A 21,596-nucleotide genomic window follows, 5' to 3' on the forward strand; every position below is an offset into this window, starting at 1 on the left:
AGTGGATGTCAGGCTTTCCGCCAACTTCTTTCCCCCAAATTACTTCTGTTTCTATGAGAAGGAGAGAATATTATTCTCTTCCTTTATTTCCAACCACTAAGAATTTCCAAGTGACTGCTTTTCCTACGGCTCAGCCCCCACCCTGTTGCACTGACCCCTTTCTCTCCTTCCCCACCATGGTAGGCCCCCTCCTGCACCTGTTCCCCGGCCTCTTCTCACCTCGGGATCTCTCCCCCACCTCCATCCTCATCATTCTCTCTCGCAGGGGTGGGGTTGGGGGTGGGCATCAGCTCTTATGACCAACTCTGATGAAATCAGGTAGGTTTCTGAATAAAATAAGGAAGATGCCACCGGCTTTTCATAAAACACCTGTCTCCCCTCAACAGCCTGACGGCACAAAGGTGGGACCAGAGCTGGGGCATCCCCACGGCTTCACCCCCCACCGCCTGCCTCCCAGCACGTCCCCAAACACTTCCGGACAGTTAGTTTCTCGTGTACCGTCACAATTTTTAACAAAAAAAAAAAAGAAAAATAGTTTTTCCTTTGGATTTTATTGACCTAAGAGCACTTGAAGAAGATGGACAGTATGTCTGATGTGACGAAGAGCAAAAGAACGTGAAATCATGTAAAAAACAAAGAATCTGACACAGACATGGCGACTCTGAAAAGATAAGTCAGCTGATTGCAGAAATCACTGAAAATGCTCAGTGTCCATGAGTAATACACAAGTTAATTAAAGCGGCAAGAAAAATCAAAATGCATATAATGAGGACAACAGTTATCCCACTGCAAGAAAACATCCCTCTTGTGACTCTGAGCAGCGCCCCGCAGGCCCACTTACTCCTGGGGTCTCTCAGGTGTCGCCTTTGCTTTCCCAGCTGCGCCCGCACCCTGTCCAGGTAGCGCCTGTGCTCTTCCCCGTGGGCACAGCCGCCCCCTCGCCGCAGCCTCTGGGCTTCAAAGAAGAGGTCATTGCTGTGGAAGGCGCCCTCATTCTCCCTCTCCAGCCTCCCCACCACAGCCATCAGCTCGACCAGCTGCGCCTTCTGCTCCTCCCCGGTGGCCATGTTGTTGAAGCCACAGTACCTCCTCCCACACTCCCCCACCAGGCTCCTCAGGCTCTGGTTTTCCGTGTGTGTGACGTAATCGTGCAAGGACTCGCCGTCCAGGTCCTCCTTGTGGGTGAAGAGGACCACCACGTGCTTCATGGCTCCTGCCCCGAAGACCTCCTTCACCCTCCTCACGGCCACCGTGTCCTGGGCAGTGAAGCGCCCCAGCTGGGTCACCAGCAGCAGTACATGGGGCCCCGGGGCAGAGAGCAGGTAGCAGTCCCCGATGTCCTTGTACATCTCTTGGGTCTGAGCCTCTGCCTCAAAGATGGAGGGCGTGTCAACCACCAGGAGTTTCCTTCCGTTCCAGGTCCCTGTCTCGCCCTGGCAGGTTTTGGTCACAGGCTGGGTCCCCAGCCTGGACTCAAACACTGGCTGGCGGAGAATGCTGTTCCCTGTGGCACTCTTCCCAGTGCCCGTCTTGCCCACCAGGATGATCCTCAGTGAGGTGGATGTTGCAAACCAGTTATCTTCCTCTCTGCCTATAAAAACAATTTTTTTGTGTCCCACTAAGTTAGTGATTCTTACGGTTTTTGGGTCTTGGACCTTCATGATACCTCATGAAACTTGTGGACCTCCCTCCCCCAAATCAATCCTATCTAAATACCTACAAAAGTGTGTATACAACTTTCGGATGCCCGTGGATCACAGAAAACCTACGTTAGAAGCTCATGCTTCGACCCACAGCCCAGGGAGGAAGCGCCCTGGGATCTCCAAGCACTTCCTCTAGAGCAGGGAAAAGAGGGCTTTTCGGGGAAAAGGACTGTGGTCCCCATGCTTTTCCACAGATGGTGCTTTGGCCAATTTCACGCTACAGAAATATAAGTTTAGAAGGAGGCAGGGGACGAGAAGCCACAAGTGAGAAAATATTATCCCCTCTTCTCCACCCCCACATCCCCATCATATCCCCACAGCAGCGCTCAACACATGCATCCGAACCTCAGGGGAAAAGGACAGCTCAGAGGTCAGAGGTGCAGTGACCTCCCACCAAGGACCAGCTGACTGTCCCGGGTCTCTGCTCTTGGGGTGGGCACTTGGATCTTAAAAAGTGAGATGACAGAAGATCGTGAATGTCAAGGACAAAGTCTGGGAGATGTCCCCGGATGGAAGGCTAGTGAAGAGTGAGGAGCATTAGAAGCACAGGGGTTGGAGGGATCTGGCCGACCGAATCGCAGGAGATGTCTATAGAATGGTGTTGGGGAGGGTGACACTGAGCCGAGAGTAAAATCTTCAAGGGGTGAAGGCGGGTGAGAACCCCAGGACTTTTAGAGTTCTTATGAGTTCAAATGAATTAAGTTCATTTCAGCCTCCTAAAATCTCTTAGTTTATTCCTTCTACTCTGTGTTGGTACTTCCTTTCCTTAAGTATTGGTAACAAGGATGATTCCTAAATCTCTACGGGAACTTTTCCTCTTTCCTGTTGGGAGCAGACCAGGAAAGAGAAATTGTTCTCACAGTCGGGTTCCAAATCCTTCAGACTCTGACTTGGGAGTTTCACTTCCACATTTCCCACCAATCACGTGTGGGTGACAGTGGATGGGGTGATGACCACAGGGAAGGTAGAGAGCAAGTGATTTTTGCCTCTTTCTTCTTCACTTTTTTTTAATTTTTATTTTCTAAAGATTTTATTTATTTATTTTAGAGAGAGAGAGAGAGAAATAGCATGATTATGAGGGGTAGGAGACAGAGAGAGTATGAAGGAGACTCCGTACCGAGCATGGAGCATGACACAGGGCTCGATCCCAGGACCCTGAGATCATGACCCGAGCTGAAACCAAGAGTCAGACGCTCAACCGACTGAGCCACCCAGATGCCCCTCTTCTTCACTTTAAAATAACAGGGTTTCTATCCCTGTGTTTGAGGTGGGGGTCGATGGAGAGAGAACGGCGACTCTCCCGGGTGCCCGGAGCTCCTGAGAACGTCCGGGCTTCCTTACCTTCAGCCATCGTTCCGTATCTGCCCCTCTGAAGCCCTTCCATCGTCTTCTGGAATAGAAAACAGGAAAGGAATAAAAGCAAGTATTCATATAGGAGTTGCTAAGGCCTAAGAACACTTTTAATGCAGACATCTAAGAATAATTATCCTAGGATAAGCCATTTCCATTGCTAGTTTTTGAACTCATATTATACTTTCAAATACCTATGACTAATTTTGGGCAAACCCCAGGCGAAGCTAGCTTATGTTGACGCAATGCACTTGTTGCTTTTTCTTTCTCCAACTTGAAGTGAAATGAAAAAAACCATTCTTCTGTGGAACCAGGAGTGGGACATTATTATTAGTGTTTGCGATCAAAGTAGGTGAACTCGCTAGAATACAGAGAAAAAACCTGCCTTGCTGTAAATGGCATTGGTTTGTCTGAAGTACTGAGAATTTCCAGTCCCAGAAGCTGTGTCAGATGGACATTCCAGGGGCAAAGAGGAAAGCACAAGGTTCCTTCCAGTGGGAGGGCAGAGTGGGAACAAGGACTCCTTCAGGGACTGACAGCAGAGGAAAGAGTGGTAGAGAGCCGGGCACTGACACCTTCCTTACCCCTTCCAACCCCCACCCCACACACCCATCAGGGAGAAGGTGGTGCCATAACTGAAGGGAAAGAATCAACATTCAGGACAAATTCAAGATAACCTCATCGCCTGCTCAGATTTTAATCCAGCTTCTTTCCTGGTGGGCTCTGGGTCCTCTGAGGTCTCCCAATATCATCATTTTTGTATCCCAGCAGATTTAACCAGAAATCGGCACAACCATTGATTGGCATGAAAGTTTCATTGCAATGAGACAGAATATTGGGTCTTTCTTCTTGGGGTTAGAAAAGGCAAGGGTGCACGAGACACGCAACGGTAATTAAGATGAGCTCTGAGGCTGCATTGCATTTATTCAGTTTTAAAGGTGATGTGGTTGTGAAACCCCCTTATTAAGTGGTGAAGTCCACAAAGTTATACAACAAATGGCCACCGTTTACCATGAACGAATGTAAATAGTTCGGCATCTGCTGCAGCTGCTCTGTTTGACCGAGAAGTGGAAACATTACACATACAGCTCCATCTACATTTTTCGGCTCCCCAGTGTCAGTCCCCCTCCCTCCTTCCTTCAGAGGGAGCCAATATTCTGAGGATTTTAAGGATCATACTCGTTTGTCTATTTATACTTCTACATACACATGTCTCTATAGATAGTGTATAGTACTGTGTTCTATTTGCAATTTTTTATGTAAATGATGTTATGTATGTAACGTTTTATCAATTTTTTTAAAGATTTTATTTATTTATTTAGAGAGAGCACGAGTGGGGAGAGGGGCAGAGGGAGAGACTCTCAAGCCGACTCCACACTGAGCGTGGAGCCCTTCCTGGGGCTCGATCCCACAACCCTGAGATCATGCCCTGAGCCGAAATCAAGATCGGACGCTTAATGGACTGAGCCACCCAGGTGCCCCTCAATTATTTATTAGCAGACGTTTAAGCTGTTTCAAACTACCTGCTTGCTTCTACAAACAATGCTGCAGAATAATCCCATCTCTGTCCCCCGGCGCACACGTGCAACAAATTACCTGGGGCAGACAGCTGCCGCCTGACTAGATATTGCCAAGTACGACCCCAGGATGGTTGGGCGAACTCCCACTGGCACCGGCCACAGAGGAGAATTCCCAAACCTGCACTTGAACTTGGTGACGTTAGACTTAATTTTTTGTCACTCTTAAGGGCGTAAGTAAGGACATCTGAATTGGTTTAAACTTGCATTTTACTAATTACCATTGAATGAAAAATGTTTTTCATAGTTTATTTGTTATTCGGGTTGCTTCTGTTATAATGAAATAACTTTTGCTCCTTCTTCCATTCATGCAGTGGATGTTTTTGGCCCTCCTTGGGGGAAACCATCCACTTCCAGGTTATCAGAATGTACGAAGATAACTTCCTTCCTTTGTTTCCTTTCTTCCTTTCCTTCTCCCTCCTTTCCCCTGCTCCCTCCTTTCCTTAAGCCCTGAGAAGAGCATTTTCCTCACCCTTTTCCATGGGCTGTCCTAGCTTCCGGTCAATTATCTGGCTTCTGCTAAAACTGCTCAAATTCTCTGACATCTTTTGTACTTTAGATGGCATTTTCTGAGGTTTGGGAACCTCAGAAAATATGCTGGAATCCATCAATTCATGTGATAAAGACCGTGATAGAGGTGAGGATGTTGACAATGGGCTTCATCATCAGAAGCATCCTCTCTGCAGCCATCTGTAACCTTCAGAGTTCCTTCCTGTCCGCGATTCTAATTGTCCTTCTAAATTCCCTGTGATGTGATCAAAATAGGTGTTGAACTGTCAACAATATTTGCATATTAGGAAATTGAACATCAAATGACCTGCCCAAGGTCACCAGATTGCCACACAATTAAGATTAAAAAAAGGGCAGGTGCTCCTTGGCCTGCAAATTCTCCTTGATTCCACAGGGGGTAAAAGAGATTCTTCTAAACAAATCCACTAGCCTCTCGGAACACCACATACAATGTTACCATCCCGCAGTCAGGACATAAACTGATGTTGACAGGCTGGAAGCCTGCCTTAAAATGAACACAGAGAATTGTATGGCAAAACCTCGAGTGCACATTTTTCTTCTTTTTTTTTTTTTGAAAGATTATTCAAAAATAAAATTGCAGGAGGCAGGAGTTGCTCTGAATTGAAGCATTTCAGTTTAAAACAATCTGATGTTTTGACTTAAGTGAGACCCAAATGGAGTAATGTGGCTGACACAAAATGCCAGTGAACCTCAGGTTACATTAGCTGAGATGCAGCCCAGGTGGTTCTCCTGAGCCACCTTCTGAGTGGTCAGACTGCAGGGGGAGACATACGTTCCCCCTGAGGGATAGATTTTTAGGCAGATATTAACAGATAAGAAAGTGTCCAGGGCCGCCCGGGTGGCTTAGTTGGTTAAGGGTCCGACTCTTGATTTTGGCTCAGGTCATGATCTCAGGGTCGTGAGATCAAGCCCCCTGCCTGACCCGGTACTCAGTGTGGTGTCTGCTTGAGATTCTCTCCCTCATCCTCCCAACCCTGCCTGGGTGCATGCTCTCTCTACAACAAAACAAATAAATGAAATCTTAAAAAAGAACGTGTCCAGAGGTGAGTCCGAAATGATATTGACAGAAAAGCCAAAATGAGTCATAGACAAAATAGTAACAGGATGGTAAAGCATCAGAAAAGACTGGAGGAAGCACGTATAGCTGCAGGAATGCAGTATGTGTCAATCTCAGAGTAGGCAAAAGTGAGAGAACGGGGAATGGAGGCAGATTTCTCCTCCAAAGGAAAATTCTGCCTAATCGCCTCCAAAACGGGACCAGGTGTCAGCAGAGAGTGGCAAGCAGCGAGCAAGCGGAGATGATGACAGCATCGGACAGGGATAGTAGGAGGGTGTAGCTTAGGTAAGAGTTTAAGGCAAAGAAACATAATGTACATTCTGATTTTTAAATTATATGAGCCTGATTTTATTTTTTATTTTATCAAACTTGAGAAAGCAAGCTCTCTAATGCTGTTCTGAGAAGGATAAAAATATTTCTTGTGTGCCTTATTCATAAATATCTCCTTCACTCAACTGCCCAGTCCCTATATTTCCTGGTATGAGTGTCACTTGTTGGGTACTTTAGTCATTGTGAGGTTGTGATGTGTCTTTCACTGAAGGGTTAACAGACAAAAGGATTGTTCCCATATGCCCTGAGCATAGTCTCTTTGCCTTAGAATAGAGTCCCTCCTCCTGTCACAGGAAATGCGGGGGGGAGGGAGATTTGGGAGAGCATGGAATGGCTTCCAGAGCAAAGTCATGAGACAATGTCCCCTGAGGAGTCTCCTTTGAAAGGCTGGGTTCACGGGTGGTGAGAAAATAATGATTCCATATTTGCCATTTGGAACCCTGAGAATCCATCTTCCTCTTCCAGACAGACCTTTTGGACGAAGACTCGGTCATGAAATCGCTGGGTTGTGAGCACAGGGTCAGAGGTTCCCACCCTGTTTCCCGGCCACCCGAGTCCACTGTGCACGAAACTCTGACCATCACCGGTCGGGTCCACTGAGGGGCGAACCCACAAGGGCGGTAGCCTGGGTGAGATCACAGCAGAGTCACCAGCCAGACCCGGGGCCCTCAGACCCCCAAAGACGCTGGGACCTGCACCGGGTTCCCCTTACCAGGCTCAGCGCTGCGGGCTCCGTGCTGGACGGCGGCTCCCCAGGCTACTCTCAGGGCGCAGGCCAGCTCTGGGCGGTGGGGAGCGGGCGGCTCCCCGAGGCTCTCGGGGCGCAGGCGGCTCTGGGGGGCGGGCGGGCGCCTCTGGGGCGGCTGCAGGTTCTCGGGGCCGCTCTCCAGGCGGAGAGGGCGCCGCAGGAAGTGGGGGTGGGGGTGTGGCTGGGGAGGAGCTGCGAGTGAAGCCTTAGGTTCCAGGGCTGGGCCTGGGGGCCAGAAGGCAAAGGGGCTTAGCGAGCGCGGCCCCCGCTCCGACCAGGACAGACCCCCGGGGTCCGCGGCGGAACTGCTGCCCTCAGCACCGGGAGAGCAGGGAGCAAGGGGCATGTGGCTCCCTTAACGGGTCGACTCCTGCCCCAGCCTGCCAGGGTCGCCATGCCTCCTCCCATTTGCTTTTTAGGACTCGTTGAAATAAGCAGAGCGTGGAAGTAGAGGCTCTGAAGGCAGTGATGGACCCCCCAGGTTAAGAAACGCCCCCATGACCTAGTGGGGCGCCAGCCACTCCCCTCAGCCCCTATGGCAGGAGCACCTGCTCCGCGGGACTCCCCAGACCCCTGGTCAAGGCTCTGTTTCTAGAATGCATGCTCCTGCCTACCAGGGACAGAAAGGCTGTGCTGGTCCACGGAGGGGCTGAAAGAACAGCTCTAAGGACGGGATTTGAAGGACTTGCCAGACCCCTTGTGCTGGCTGTCCCTTCTCTGTCCTCTGACAAACCAGCCCTGAGGGGCTTTAGGGGTCTGGAGCTTCTGGGTCCATTTATTGGGGGTGGGGGTGGGGGTGGGGGTGGGTGGGGAGGGGAGGGTTGGGAGGCTGTGGCTCTTCTCTTTGTCTACTGATTGCACAGTTAAGGCTACAGTTATGAATCTAGAACAATTACTTTGCTTTTGTTTCTCTTGCCATAGGAAGCTGCTGGGGCCGCATCAAAATACAAAGCTTCTGCACAGCAAAGGCAACAATCCACAAAACTAAAAGACAACCTACTGTATTTGCAGCATCATTTAAAGAGCCACACTATGGAAGCAATAGATGAATGGATAGAGAAGATCTGGTATATATGCAATGGATTATTATTTAGCCATAAAAACGAAATCTTGCCATTTGCAACCTGGACAGATGTAAAGGGTGTAAGGCAAATAAGATCAGTCAGAGAAAGACAAATACCCTATGATTTCACTCATATGTGGAATTTAAGAAAGGAAACAAATGAACAGAGAAAGCAAAGAGATAACCCAAGAAACAGACTCTTAACCATAGAGAACAAACTGATGGTTACCGGAGGGGAGGTGGGTGGAGAGTGGGTGAACCAGGTCATGGGGATTCGGGGTACATTTAACATGATGAGCAGTAGTGAGTAACGTTTAGAACTGTTGAATCACTATATTGAACACCTGAAACTCACACAGCACTGTGTATTAACTACACTGGAATTAGAATTAAACAAATAAGCCAAAACCTGTTACGTTGCAAAGCAAGATCAGAACACAATACGTGCTTAGGCAGGGCCCGGTCTTGTCCTAGAGAATCTCCAGATTCCTTTCTGTTGCTATTGGAAGGTAGGCTTAGAATCACCTAATCATCATCGTCTGAGATTTTGGGGGGAATATAATTTAAAACAATCTCTTGCCAACTCGGAAAACCTCTCCATTAACATGGAAGAGAAAAAAACCAGTTTTATCTTTGAACAGGCATGAAACCAGAATGCGATGTGTATCACAGGCGGTCCTCCGAGAGATTGCAAAGACGAGGAGATTGTAGGCTGCTGTGTAGCCAAGCGGATGCAGCCCACTACTTCCGTGCTCTCAGGAGAAAGTGCGACTACTCCTCAGGTAAGAGGCTCTGACAATACTATTTGTTACACACAGTTATGAGGAGTGTAGATTTATAGTAAATCTTGCAATCAGGGAGTGTGAATCCTCCAACTTTTTCTTGTTCAAAATAGTTGTAGTTCTTTGTTTTCTTTGTATAAATTTTAGAAGAAGCTTGTGAATATCTACCAAAAATCCCACTCGGATTTTGACTGAGATTGCGTTGCTCTGTTGATGAAATTAGGGGAGAATTGACATCTTAATAATATTGAATTTTCTTATCCACAAACATAGGCTATCTCTCCATTTATTTAGGTCTTCTTTGATTTTTCTCATCAACATTTGTAGTTTTCAGCATTAAAATCTTAGATTTATCCCAAAGTAGTTCATGGTTTTTAATGCTACTATAAGAGTGCTGATGATTTAATTCCAATTTCCAATGGTTCACTGCTGATAATGGATCCTTGCATGTTGACCTTGCATTCTCCTACCTTGCTAAGCCAATTTCTTAGTTCTGGAATATTTTTTCCCTTTTGGGGATTTTCCGCATAAATAATCATGTCATCTCTGAATAAAGAGAACTTTATTATTTCCTTTACACTTTTTATGACTTGTTTTTTTTGGTGGTGGTGGTGGTGGTGGTGGTTGTTTTCCCTTTCCTCATTTCACTGGCTGGATGTCCAATAGGATGCTGAACTGGAATGATAGGGTGGACATCCTGGCCTTTTCCCGACCTTAAGGGGAAAGTCTCCAGCCTTATGCTTCCTGTATTCTTACTGATTTTCTGTCTTTGTGTTTTACTGAATACTAAGAAAGGAGGTTAAAGTCTCCAAGTACACTTTTGGGTTTATCTGTCCTTTTGATTAGTTTAGGTTTTGCTTCATGTATTTTGAAGAAGTTTTAGGTGCACACATTTTTAGGATTATGAAGTCCTCCTGGTAAGTCGACATATTTATCTTTCTGTAATGTCTGTCTTTATCTTTTTCTTAAAGAAAGATTTATTTATTTATTCGAGAGAGAGAGAGAGACAGACAGAGCATGAGCAAGTGGGGCAGAGGGAGAGAGAATCTCAAGCAGATTTCGTGCTGAGTCAGAGCCCGATGCGGGGCTCCATCTCACGACCCTGAGATCACGACCTGAGCTGAAACTAACAGTCCTGGTTGCTTAACTGACTGAGCCAGCCAGGCGCGCTTTCCTTTGATCATATTCCTTGTTTGTAACCTATTTTTCTATTAATATAGTGATTCAGCTTTCTTTTCATTAGGGTTTTCATGGTATTTCTTTACCCATCCTTTGACTTTTAACCCATCTATATGGTTATGGTAGACACAATTCTAAGATGGGCCCCAAGCTCCGTTTGTTCCTGGTGTACGTGCCCTGGACTATCCCCTCCCCTTGAGCATGGGCAGACCTGTGAATAGGATGGAGGCCACTTCCCATGGCAAAGGTGAAGGGACTCTGCCATGGAATTAAGGTCCCTAAATGCTGGTTTTAGGTTAGTCAAAGGGGGATTATACCAGGTGGGCCTGACGTAATCAGAAAAGTTTGAAAAGCAAGAGCTTCTCCTGCTGGCTTTGAAGAAAGCAAATATTCCTTATTGGGAACCCCCTATCAAGAGGGGCAGCCTGGGACCCTCCAGGAGGACTGCAGTCCTACAACCACAAGCCACTCAATTCCACCCACAACTTGAACGAATTTGGAAAACGATCCTGAACTCCCGATGAGAACGGTTGCATGGCTGACACCTTGATTGAAGCTTTGTGGACTCTGAGCTGAGGACCCAGTTAGGCCATGCCTGGACTCCTGACCCACAGGAACTGTGAGCTAATAAGCGTGTGTTATTTCAAGCTGCCACGTTTGGGGTAATTTGTGAGGCACCGAAAGAAAATGAATACATTGGTTCTATATGTAGTGAGTTTCTTTTAAGTAACGTATGGTTGGTCTTGCTTTTTAATCCAGTCTGGCAGTCCCTGTCTTTTCAGGGGTGTTTAGACCATTTATCACAGTCTACATGTCAGTAATACTAGGCCACTTCACATGTGTTTAAGAAACCTACACTAGGATACTTACAATTTCTCCCTCCTGCGTGTCCTCCTATGTTATATGTTTGACTTTTACATACGTTGTAAGTTCCTCAAAACACTATGACTCGTTTTGTTTTTGACCGTTATCTTTTAGAGCTATAAAATGTAAGAAAATGGACTTTCTATTTATCTTCTTTTTTGCCACTTCTGGAGCTTTTTATTTCTTTCGGTAACTACAGATTTCTGTCTGGTATCACATTCACTCCTTTGGCCCGAAGAACTTCTTCCAATATTTGTTGTCCTGCCCGTGGGCCGACAGGAAATCAGCTAAGCTCCTGTGAGACAGCCTTTAGCTCTCCTTCACATCTGAACGCTATTTTTATTGTTCATAGAAATCTGGGATGACACTTTTGTTCTTTCGGTGATATACCAATATCACTCAGTGGTGTTCTGGACTGCAGGGTCTGACAAGAAATCATCTGTTCTTACACTCTTTATTCCTCTAATATAATCTGTCTTCCCCCCCGCCCCCGAGTTATTTTTAAGTTTCTCTCTTTATCTTTGGGTTTTAACAGTTTGAATGTGAAGTGCCTAGATTTTTATTTGTTTGTTTCTGTATTTATCCTGCCTGAACTTCCCTGGGATTCTTGAATCTGAGTCTTGGTGTCTTTCATTGTTTTTAGAACAGTCTCAACCATTATCTCTTCACTATTTCTTCTGCTCGTTCTCTCTCTTTTTCTTCTTCTGGTACTTTGGATACACCTGTTACCTGTTTGAATTTTTCACAGCTCTGGGACCCTGTTCTGTTTTTCTTCTTCTCACTCGTTTTTAACTGTTGTTTTCGTTTGGAGAATTTCTATTCTCTTATCTTCAAATTCACTGACTCCTTCATCAGCTGTGTTGAAGAAACTGTGTTGCTGTGCCTTCGAAGGACCACTTCATCTGTCTTAGTGCTTTTTATTTCTACCACTTATATTTGATTCCTGTGGTTTTCCCCTGTCTGTTGAAATTTCCCCATCTTTTAGTTCATGTTGTCCAGTTTTTGTTCAATCCTCGTTATTTTAAAATCCCTGTCCAGCTTCAGGACTATTTCTGCATCTGTTCTGTTGATTCTTTTTCATTATTTTTGCCTGCTTTATGAAAAAAAGTTTCATAATTTTATTACATTGTGGACATCATACGTAGAAGGAAAGTAGGAAATGAAATCAATAGTACTTATGCCTGGATACTGACCCCCTTTTTCTTCTGCCAGGCTGTTAGTGTGGGGTTTGAGTCAGCCGCCCAGGAGTTGGACTGGGTTGGGATGTTGCTGTAATTACCGTGGGAGCAGCTTAGGCCCTGTGTTTCTCTGGAGTTGCCTTGAGCTTAGGGTGGGCACTCAAATGCCACATGGTTTTACTGAGTGTTCTCATCCTGTCCACCTTCAGCTTCTAGTCACATCTACACAACTGTGCCTCCCAGTGTTCCTCCAGGCCCGTCGTGGACGGCTAGTGCTTATTACTCAGTGCTCACGTGGCAGGTGCTGGCATGGGCGTGGTGGTGGCTGGGCGGTGGCATCTCTTGTCCTGGTCCGGCTTCGGGCCTAGGCGTGGCTTGTGCACCTGAACCTGGGGACTGGGACTTTCTCAGTAGGTCTGCCTGTATTAGGTTCTCTAGAGAAACGGAACCTATTGGATATATATCTTTTCACTTTTGCACCTTGTAAGTCTCTGGCAACTCATCCTACCCTACTTTATATTACCGCCAGCTCCCAGCTCTACACACACATAATGTGCAGTGTTTATTATCATGAATAAGAAATGTACTTATGGGTGTGAAATGGATCTTTCTATGAAATTTATTTATTTGTAAGTATGTATTGTTATGAAAAGATTCCTCTTGGAATTTTTGATTCTGTACCCCAGTCTTATAGAATTTAACCTATGAAGTGCTCACCATATTGTTTCATCCTACATGAAAACTATAAAGATTAATATTAATATCAACATCTCAAGAAAAAACTGAATGCCCTTGGGCATAAGGTCATGGAGCAGGTAAATAGGGGACGGCTCTGAAACACAAGCCCCCAGGCACATGCCACATCCTTACGATGCCCCAAGTGGCATTTTACCCATAGATGTCGAAGCCTTCCTTTGATTCAAGCGTATATTTGTATATGAGAATTTAAAAGTCATAATACTTCTATTTATTTTAAAATCACATTTCCATCTGCAAACAAGACAGACAGTAGGTAACGACATGTGGACACATGTATGTAAGAGAGTAGAAACATGAAAGAGAAACAGGTTAAAAATCAGCCCCACTGGTAAGCAGCCTTGGCCAATAGTGGGAGCTCATGCACACGTGGCCCCGGAAGGCCAAGCTGGGGATGCCGGCCATCCCCTCAACCCCAGCCCCTTCTCTGCTGCCTCTTGGGTTGCCAAGTTGCTCCTTCAACTTGTTAGAGCTGTTCGAATCCCTAGCTCAGAGCCCCTGTGTGAACCTGGCAGGGCTGCTGAGGATGCCAAAGAGGGGGATCACTAATAGAATTTTGCCCAGCCACGCATCATAGAGCCCAGCTCACTGCCACAGGGGCCTGAGGCCTCATGACCGCCGCTCACCCCGATGTCTATCCTGCTACCCCATTAAACGGGGGCATCTGAGCACAGGTGTGTAAGCCCCTCGTTCTCCAGGTGGAGCTGGGATGGCTCTAGGGCCCCTTTCACAACCACCTTCTCTCCCCACCCCTGAACCCTGGGCCAGGTGAGGAGGTGCCTCCTCTGGCGTCCAATCTTGACTAGAGCTTGGCTGATTTAAAGAGAAGGACTTCCTTTAAAGTGTTTTGTCACATTCTGAAATAGAAATAAGGAAATCCTATCAGTTGGTGACACAACCCAAGGATGGCGTCTGATTTTCTAATGATGTGGCGTTCAAGCACTTTCCTGGGCTGGCCCACCCGGACAAAACTCTACAGGACCAGCATACCCTCCTAATTTCAGCTGCTCTGAGGCTTGTGTGGGTGGGCCTGTGGCTCCCTCTCCTCTGCATTGTCTGAGAGGAGCCTGTTTTGTTTGTTTGTTTGTTTGTTTTGCATAAAAGTCCAGATCAATAACCACGTTGAAGACATTACCCAAACTTCTACTTCACTTTGGTAAGACAGGAACCATAATCAGTACTAGAAAATTGGAAAACATTATTTTCAGTATAGTTACATTTGTCTTTTTGGCAGTACATTACTGTAAAGTAAATAGACTGATTAATCAGAAGGAAACATTAACATGCATGAACCTGACATCTCTTTCACAGGGAATAATAAAACCCAGAAGGATTCCAAAGGCGGACGTGCAGCTGTATGTAAGAGCTAGATAGGCAGTAGGGAGGGTCGTGTCTGCTTTGGTCTGTTGGTGTGCCCCCAGTATGTTTCATATGCTGAAACCTCAGTGCCCAAGGGGATGGTTGTAGGAGGTGTGGTGTTTGGGAGCTGAGTAGGTGGGAAAGAGATTTTACTCCTCCTCAGCGCCAAGTACTTCGTGCCTTACCGGCCAGGCTCCCACTCCTTGGAAGGGCGGCCCCTGGGAGGGCCACGTCCCAGCGGAAGGTTTTGCGGGAGCCGGGCCCCGGCGGGACGCTGCCTAGGTAATCCCCGCCAGGGAAGGAGGAAAGAAGAGCCTGTGGGCCCCGAAGGCACACCGCACGAGCGGCGAAGTGATCATCAGTCGACGGGCCGAAGTCGTCCTTGGACTGTCAGTCGGGACTGACCTCCTGCAAGGCCTTTGGTCTCAGGCGCCAGAGCAGCAGGCCGAGGAGCAGCGCGCCCCCGAGCAGCACGAGCGCCCGCCGCCACCCGCGCGGCGCCACCTCCAGCCAGCGCCGCCCCCGCCCCCGCGCCCGCGCCGAGCCGCCGGCCGCCAGCAGCTGGGCCACCCGCCGGAGCCTGAGGTCGGGGGGCGCGTGGCGCAGGGCCTCCGCCAGGCCGTACACGGCGTTGGTGAAGGGCGCGCCCGCGTGCTGCCGCGCCAGCCGCTCCACCAGCGCCAGCAGCTCCTCCACCTGCGCCTCGCGCGCCGCGCCCGCGGCCCGGTTGCTCAGGGCGCACACGCGGCCGCCGCACTCGGCCACCAGGGCCCGCAGCGCGCGGTTGTCGGTGTCGCGCACGTAGTCGTGCAGCGAGGCCCCCTCCAGGTTCTCCCGGCGGGTGAGGACGAGCACGGCCCGCGCCAGGACGCCGGCCCCGAAGAGCTCGCGGACGCCGCGCACGGCCTGCTCGTCCTGGGCGGTGAAGCGGCCCAGCTGGGTGACCAGCAGCAGCGCGTGCGGCCCGGGCGCCGACAGCAGGTAGCAGCGGCCCCACTCGGCGCAGTCCGGGTCGGCGCGGCGGCCGTCGGCGCTGAAGAGGTCCGGGGTGTCGGTGACCTCGACGCGCCAGCGGGCCCAGCGGCGGCTCCCCAGGGCGCAGGTCCTGGTCACCGGGGTGGACGCGAGCCTGGACGGGAAGCGCCCGTGGCCCAGGATGCTGTTGCCCGTGGCGCTCTTGCCCGCGCCGGTCTTGCCGGCCAGGATGAGCCTGAGCCGGGGCTCGTGCGCGGGCGGCGCGTCGTCCGGGTCCTCGGAACCTGTGAGGACACAGCAGGCGTGGGCTGCCCGCCTCGGACCCGCCTCCCGCTCCCCGGGGCCCCGGGGGCGCCTGTGGAACACGGCAGAGCACCAGGCCTTGGGCTTCTGCTTCTCCGACCGAGCCTTTCCTAGGGGTTCTGGTCAGAGCTTGTTCCGCCCCGGGGCGTCTGTCCCCATGTCTCTTGCGTCTTTGGCCTCAGCACAGGCCCCTGGCCCCGCTCCAGCAGCTGGTGCGCATCTCTCTGGAGGGCACCGCTCCGTGATGGCAGGCCCTGACTCCGCGGACGTGCTGTCTGGGCCCGCACGCGGTGCAGACCTGTTGCCGCTTGACACCTGCCCTGGCCTCTGGGATGCTTCTCCCGGGCGCCGTCCCCGCGTCCCAGCCAGGAGAGGCGGGAGGGCACGGAGGCCTGGGAGTGAGGGGCTGTGTGCAGTCCCGGCCACCGCGCGTTGGAATCACAGCCGCAGCGTGTGCCCGCCGTGTAACCGTGGGGAAGTTGCTCCATCTGAGTGTTAAACGTCTTCCGCACAGATGGGAGTGGTGACAGAGAGTTGTTTCTCCCGGGGTTGCTCAGAGGATTAGGGGGCTGGTCTCTTTCCTTCTTCCCTCCTTCCCAATTGCCCTCCTCCTCCCCAGCTCTCACACCTGCTGCCAGGAAGATACCTGTTAAGCCCCCATCCTTGTTCTCTAGCACATTCTACCTGGTAAATCGTGTTCCCTCTAGTCCATGGTCTCATTCCCTCCACCTCCTCTTGTGTGGGGGTCAGAGTAGATTTCTCATCCTCGGTTTACCCTCTGGGTTGGGAGGCACAGACTAGTCAAAGCACTTAATATCTCACAGTAGGGCGGGGCGGAGATGCAGCACAAAGGCAAATCTGGGCTCTTGCTGTTTGAGCCTAGCATGGAGACACCTCTGGGACTTGTGTCTGTTCAGTCTTGAGTTGGCACGTCCCCTTGTTCCCCAGAGCTGACCCCCGAGGCCAGTATACACCGCGAGGCAATTCTTACCATAGGCATTTTCTTCATCTCTTGCCATCTTCCGTCCTCCCATTTGCCTGAAAGAGCCCCGAAGACAATTTGTTCATTCATTCATTCATTCATTCATCCATCCATCAAATAGGTATAACTACCTACGTGGGTCAGGCAAGGTCCAAAACGCTGGTGGTACCCCAGTGAAAAGGTCAAGGCTCCTGCCTTCCCCTGACATCAGCATATGGGGAAGAACCACCCTGGGAGGACCTGGCTGGCGTTGGCCCGGTACCGGGAGAGCATTTGGTGACTTTTCAGGGACCTCGAATGGAAAAAGCAGAGGGCAGATGATAGCAGCTCCTCTGTATCAGAGAGTGAGCTTTAGATGCTAATGTTTTCCCAGGTGATTCTGTGTCAGTGACATAAGCTGTAGGTTCTGAGTTTTCACAGGAGATTCCACAGCCAGGGGAGACTTTGGAAAACCCTGAGCATCGGAAAGTTTGCTCAGCGACTTAGGAACCACCTTAGGGCAGTCGGCCTGGGGCAAAAACAAGAAGAGAATTTGCATTTTGTTTTTGGAAATTGGAAAGAAAACATCCCTCCCAAGCTGATCTGAAGAGCCCGTGGTCTGCTCTCAGCAAACCGAGTAACTGGGCTTGTGTCATTTGTCCAAATTTGATCTGTGCACCTGGGGAGACGGGCCACTGCCCTCCAGCTCCTGATGGTCTTGCCCCAAATCTGAGGCCTCTCCGACTAAGTGATTATACCCAATTCCCACGTGGTTTAATACAGTGAAACACTTCGCGATGACGTTTGTCTGAGCACAGGAGAGCCTGGACACAGGCGCGCAGCCCGTCCTCCGTCCGCCTCCCCGGCCCCCTGTCCCGCTCGCCCCCTACTCGGTGGGCTGCTCCGCAGAGAGCGGGATTCGGCACCTTTCCTTTCCCACCTGTGTGCTTGCTCCTCTGACCACTGATTCTCTCCCACGTGTCTGAGTCCTGTCTGTGCCTCACCATCCATTTCACGTCTACCTCTTCATGGCGACACCTGCTTACTGTGGGTGACCGTGTTCTGTCCCGTGGGCACCACATGAGGAAAAGCAGAGGCAGGGGCTGCTGGATAACTTGTCTCTGGCCAGAGGACTCAGGTGACAGGTTTGCCTGGTACTCAGTCCAAAGTGTTTTGTGTTTCTGCAGCAACACCCTGCCACCCCCCCAAAGCCCTCAGTAAAGGTCACCCCACACGCCTTAGGTGAGGAGTGGTCTTGTGCATACAAATCAGCGAACTCCCATAACTGACCCCAGAGCAGAAGTGAAGAAACAGCCAGAAGATTCAGTGCAAAGAATAAGCATTTAGCTAAAGCCAGAAGCCCTTGTCCATGCTGGAAATGAGAGATTGTGGTATAGAATATTCACGGAACTGCTGAGTAGGTCATTAGAATTTTCCATATAGTTTGAAAAGGGTGTTGATATGATTTTTCCTAGTTTTTAAGTGGGAATTAAGCCCCAGCTGACATATAGGTTAATAAATATCATCAACTGTTGCGGTGTATAATACATACAGAATCCCATATTCGTAACACTCTGAGTCCTCAAAGTTCATCTAGTTGAGTGTCTTCCAAACTTGCTGCTTTTCACAATTACTTGAGTGTTTTTAAAAGTACACATTTTGGGGTACCATCTTCAGAGATTCTGATTCTTGATCTGATCTTGCTGATGTAATCACTCCACCAACCAGAGTGTGGAAACCAGTTATTTAGTCAAACTCTTGCATTGCACAGACGAGGAAATTAAGGTTTCCTTGCAGCTCGGAGGGGAAGCTTGACTTGGGGAGCAGAAGACCTCTTTTAAGGGGCTGGAGACCAAGTTCCTAAGCTCAGATGTCTCCCGAGGGCCCCCTACTGTGGGCAGTGAGGAGAAAGAGTATGGGGGTGGGAGTAAATTCATATGTATCTAGATTTGCCACATTGTAACCAGCTCTGAGGTTAGATTATTTACGGTCCACAGAAATATCTTTTTCTTTTGCTGAGTATATCATTTGGACAATCTTCAATGCCTTTTAAACTGTATTCTTTTCCTGGAAGGGCTTCTAGCACCCACTGCTCTTATTGTATTAAGAGAATGTGGAAGGAACAGGTTTTGCCACTAAGCAGGTGTGTGTGTCTTCCTAGCAGGAGACCATGCTTGCAAAACTTCCTCTGAGCTTACTCAATTTGAAACTCAGAACATCTTTAAACGCCTGGAGGTGAGATCTTGACTGCTCTGCCTCTTGTTCACCCTCATGGTGTTGGGTGGAATGTAGGTGTTCAGGCAGAACCATGTTCCTGCTGGTGGATCACAGCTCCCTTCTGTGGAGGGGCAGCCCCTTTCCCCGTGGGCTCACCTTTCCCCCAGCAGAGGTGATTCTAGAAGCCCCTGCCCTCGTATTTTCCCTTCAGTTAAGCGTGCAGAAGGCTGTTCCTCCCAGTGCAGGGAGGAAGTCTCCGAACCTCTCAGAGCACAGAGCCCAGGGAGAGATGGTGACAATTTAAAGGGACAGAAATGTTTCTCTTGAGTTATGGGTTTGCAGTGTTTCTCCTACAAAACCTGCTCCATGCTGTGACTAAGATGGTATGTGAATCCAGCAGGGCCCCCAATACCAAATATTTTACTGTAGCCGAAGAAGGGAGGGTGTTATAAACCTCCATGGTTTGACTCTACTTCTTCTTCTTTTTTTTTTTTTTAAGTAGGCTCCACGCTCTCACTGAGCGCAGCGTGGGGCTTGAACTCACAACCATGAGCTTGAGACCTGAGCCAAGCTCCAGTGTCAGACGCTTAACCAACTGAGCCACCCAGGTGCCCAGGTCTGAATCTACTTCTAGAATTGGTTACTGATCTAATCTTTAATTACTTTTCACTCTCTAGGGATCTTTCTTTCTTTCTTTCTTTCTTTCTTTCTTTCTTTCTTTCTTTCTTTCTCTTTCTTTCTTTCTTTCTTTCTTTCTTTCTTTCTTTCTTTCTTTCTTTCTTCCTTTCTTCCTTTCTTCCTTTCTTCCTTTCTTCCTTTCTTCCTTTCTTCCTTTCTTCCTTTCTTCCTTTCTTCCTTTCTTCCTTTTTCTTCCTTTCTTCCTTTCTTCCTTTCTTCCTTTCTTCCTTTCTTCCTTTCTTCCTTTCTTCCTTTCTTCCTTTCTTTCTTTCTTTCTTTCTTTCTTTCTTTCTTTCTTTCTTTCTTTCTTTCTTTCTTTCTTTCTTTCGTTTAAATATATTTTAGGGCGCCTGGGTGGCTCAGATGGTTGAGCATCTGCCTTCAGCTAGGGTAGTGATCCCGGGATCCTGGGATCAAGCCCCGCCATCGGGCTCCCTGCTGAGCGGGGAGCCTGCTTCCCCCCCTGCTTCTGCCTCTGCCTGCCACTCCCCCTGATTGTGCTCTCTCTCTGTCAAATAAAAAAAAATAAAAAATCTTTTAAAAATAAACAAATATATTTTAAATATATTTAAATATATTTTATACAAATATATATATATATATATGTGTAAATATGCCCAGAGAGTCTTCTGCCCCAGAACAGAGAATGTGATAGTTGTTCTCAACAACTGTCTATTGATTGGACATTCATGTGGCCAGAGCTACTCTGGGGTCCAGTCTGTCAGAAGAGTCTGGAAACAGAATCTCATCATCCTCTAAGGAATGAAGGCTTCCCAGCTATTGAAAGCCCAAGGGTACATTGAGTATGTAGACGTTTACACAGTTCTTAAATTAGCCTTATTACAAGGCTTGTTCTAGTTATCCGTGTTGATATCACCAAGTCTAGTCCTTCTCTCTTTTCTCAAGAGGGCCGTGAGAGTAAGATGAGCAAAAGAGCCAATCATTACATGGTGAACAGGCTACAAAAGACTGGGTATAGACCCAGTAAGGTCACTAACCAGTTGTGTGATCTGACCTAACTCCCATAAAATTCTGAAGTTGACTGTCCTGATGGGGAGGCTAACCTGAGCACCAGTCTATTGACTGGGAGCTGCTTTTTATCTCTTTCTTGCCGGCCCATTTTTTTCAGGTAGGGAAGAGACTCAACTTCCAGTATTTTCTATCCTTTTTGGGAGACAGAGTTTCTTGGATGATAGACACCCTTACTGTTTCTATTCAGCATTGCTGAAGCAGTTCTCCCACTAGATCAGCGGGACCAGGACTAGTGCAACTGTGGTGTCCAGGGCACAAAATTTAAGGAGGCACCCACTCCTACAGTCACTCAAGTGCCGACCCTGAAAGTGAGTGCTTCCTTAAGAGTAAGGTGCCTGTTCCTCCCCAAATCTCTATCAACTGATGAATGAATAAAGAAGAAGTGGTGTATATATACAATGGAATATTACTCAGCCATAAAAAGAATGAAATCTTACCATTTGCAATGGTGTGGATGGAACTAGAGAGTATTAGGCTAAGTAAAATAAGACAGAGAAAGACAAATACCATATGATTTCAGTCGTATGTGGAATTTAAGAAACAAAACAGATGAAAATAAGGGGGGAAAAGAGAGAGAGGCAAACCATAAAACAATCTCCTAACTATAGAGAACAAAGTGAGGGTTGCTAGGGGGAGGTGGGTGGAGGATGGGTTAAATGCGTGATGGGGATTAAGGAGGGCACTTGTGATGAGTGCTGGGTGTTGTATGTAAGTGATGAATCACTAACTTCTACACCTGAAACTAATACTACACTGTATGTTAGTTAACTGGAATTTAAATAACTACTTGAAAAAGAAAAAATAATCCTCCACAAAGCAGGAAAGAATATCCAGTGGAAAAAAAGAGAGTCGCTTCAACAAATGGTGCTGGAAAATTGGACAGCCACATGCAGAAGAATGAACCTGGGCCATTTTCTTACACCATACACAAAGATAACCTCAAAATGGATGAA

At 48.3% G+C, this 21,596-nt stretch overlaps 2 protein-coding genes and 1 long non-coding RNA gene across 6 annotated transcripts in view; 1 reads left to right on the forward strand and 2 right to left on the reverse strand.

Moving 5' to 3' along the window:
- Positions 1 to 532: 532 nt before the first annotated feature.
- LOC148162570 (GTPase IMAP family member 5-like) lies at positions 533 to 7,427 on the reverse strand. Of its 3 annotated transcripts, none has more exons than XM_088018406.1 (3): positions 7,261 to 7,427; positions 3,045 to 3,090; positions 533 to 1,591 (listed from the first exon to the last, which is right to left on the reverse strand). In XM_088018406.1, exons 2-3 carry the CDS (start codon positions 3,085 to 3,087, stop codon positions 705 to 707), a joined length of 930 nt encoding a protein of 309 aa, XP_087874532.1. In that variant the 5' UTR covers positions 3,088 to 3,090; positions 7,261 to 7,427; the 3' UTR covers positions 533 to 704. The 3 variants fall into 3 exon arrangements, with proteins under 3 accessions (XP_087874532.1, XP_087874531.1, XP_087874533.1); XM_088018405.1 differs by having other exon boundaries at positions 3,045 to 3,093; positions 7,261 to 7,426; XM_088018407.1 differs by lacking the exon at positions 7,261 to 7,427 and adding an exon at positions 7,020 to 7,063 and having other exon boundaries at positions 3,045 to 3,093.
- A 35-nt stretch (positions 7,428 to 7,462) lies between these two features.
- LOC114202948 (uncharacterized) overlaps positions 7,463 to 21,596 on the forward strand; it is a 38,134-nt gene continuing 24,000 nt past the window's right edge. The window contains exons 1-3 of one of the 2 annotated variants that reach the window (XR_015766730.1): positions 7,463 to 7,777; positions 8,218 to 8,363; positions 9,001 to 9,141. This is a non-coding gene — a long non-coding RNA (uncharacterized LOC114202948). Of the gene's footprint in view, positions 7,778 to 8,217; positions 8,364 to 9,000; positions 11,323 to 21,596 lie in introns of those variants that run through there. The other variant, XR_003607896.2, reaches the window with a different exon arrangement.
- On the reverse strand, positions 13,307 to 18,782 carry LOC114204262 (GTPase IMAP family member 1-like). Its single transcript, XM_028097401.2, has 3 exons — positions 17,657 to 18,782; positions 16,747 to 16,793; positions 13,307 to 15,736 (listed from the first exon to the last, which is right to left on the reverse strand). The coding sequence occupies exons 1-3, from the start codon at positions 17,725 to 17,727 to the stop codon at positions 14,868 to 14,870; spliced, it is 987 nt and encodes a 328-aa protein (XP_027953202.2). The 5' UTR covers positions 17,728 to 18,782; the 3' UTR covers positions 13,307 to 14,867.

This window comes from Eumetopias jubatus, unplaced genomic scaffold (genome assembly GCF_037043125.1).
Source record: "Eumetopias jubatus isolate StellerSeaLion01/CBP00866 unplaced genomic scaffold, mEumJub1_p1.0 scaffold_14, whole genome shotgun sequence".
In the NCBI taxonomy this organism is placed as follows: Eukaryota; Metazoa; Chordata; class Mammalia; order Carnivora; family Otariidae; genus Eumetopias; species Eumetopias jubatus.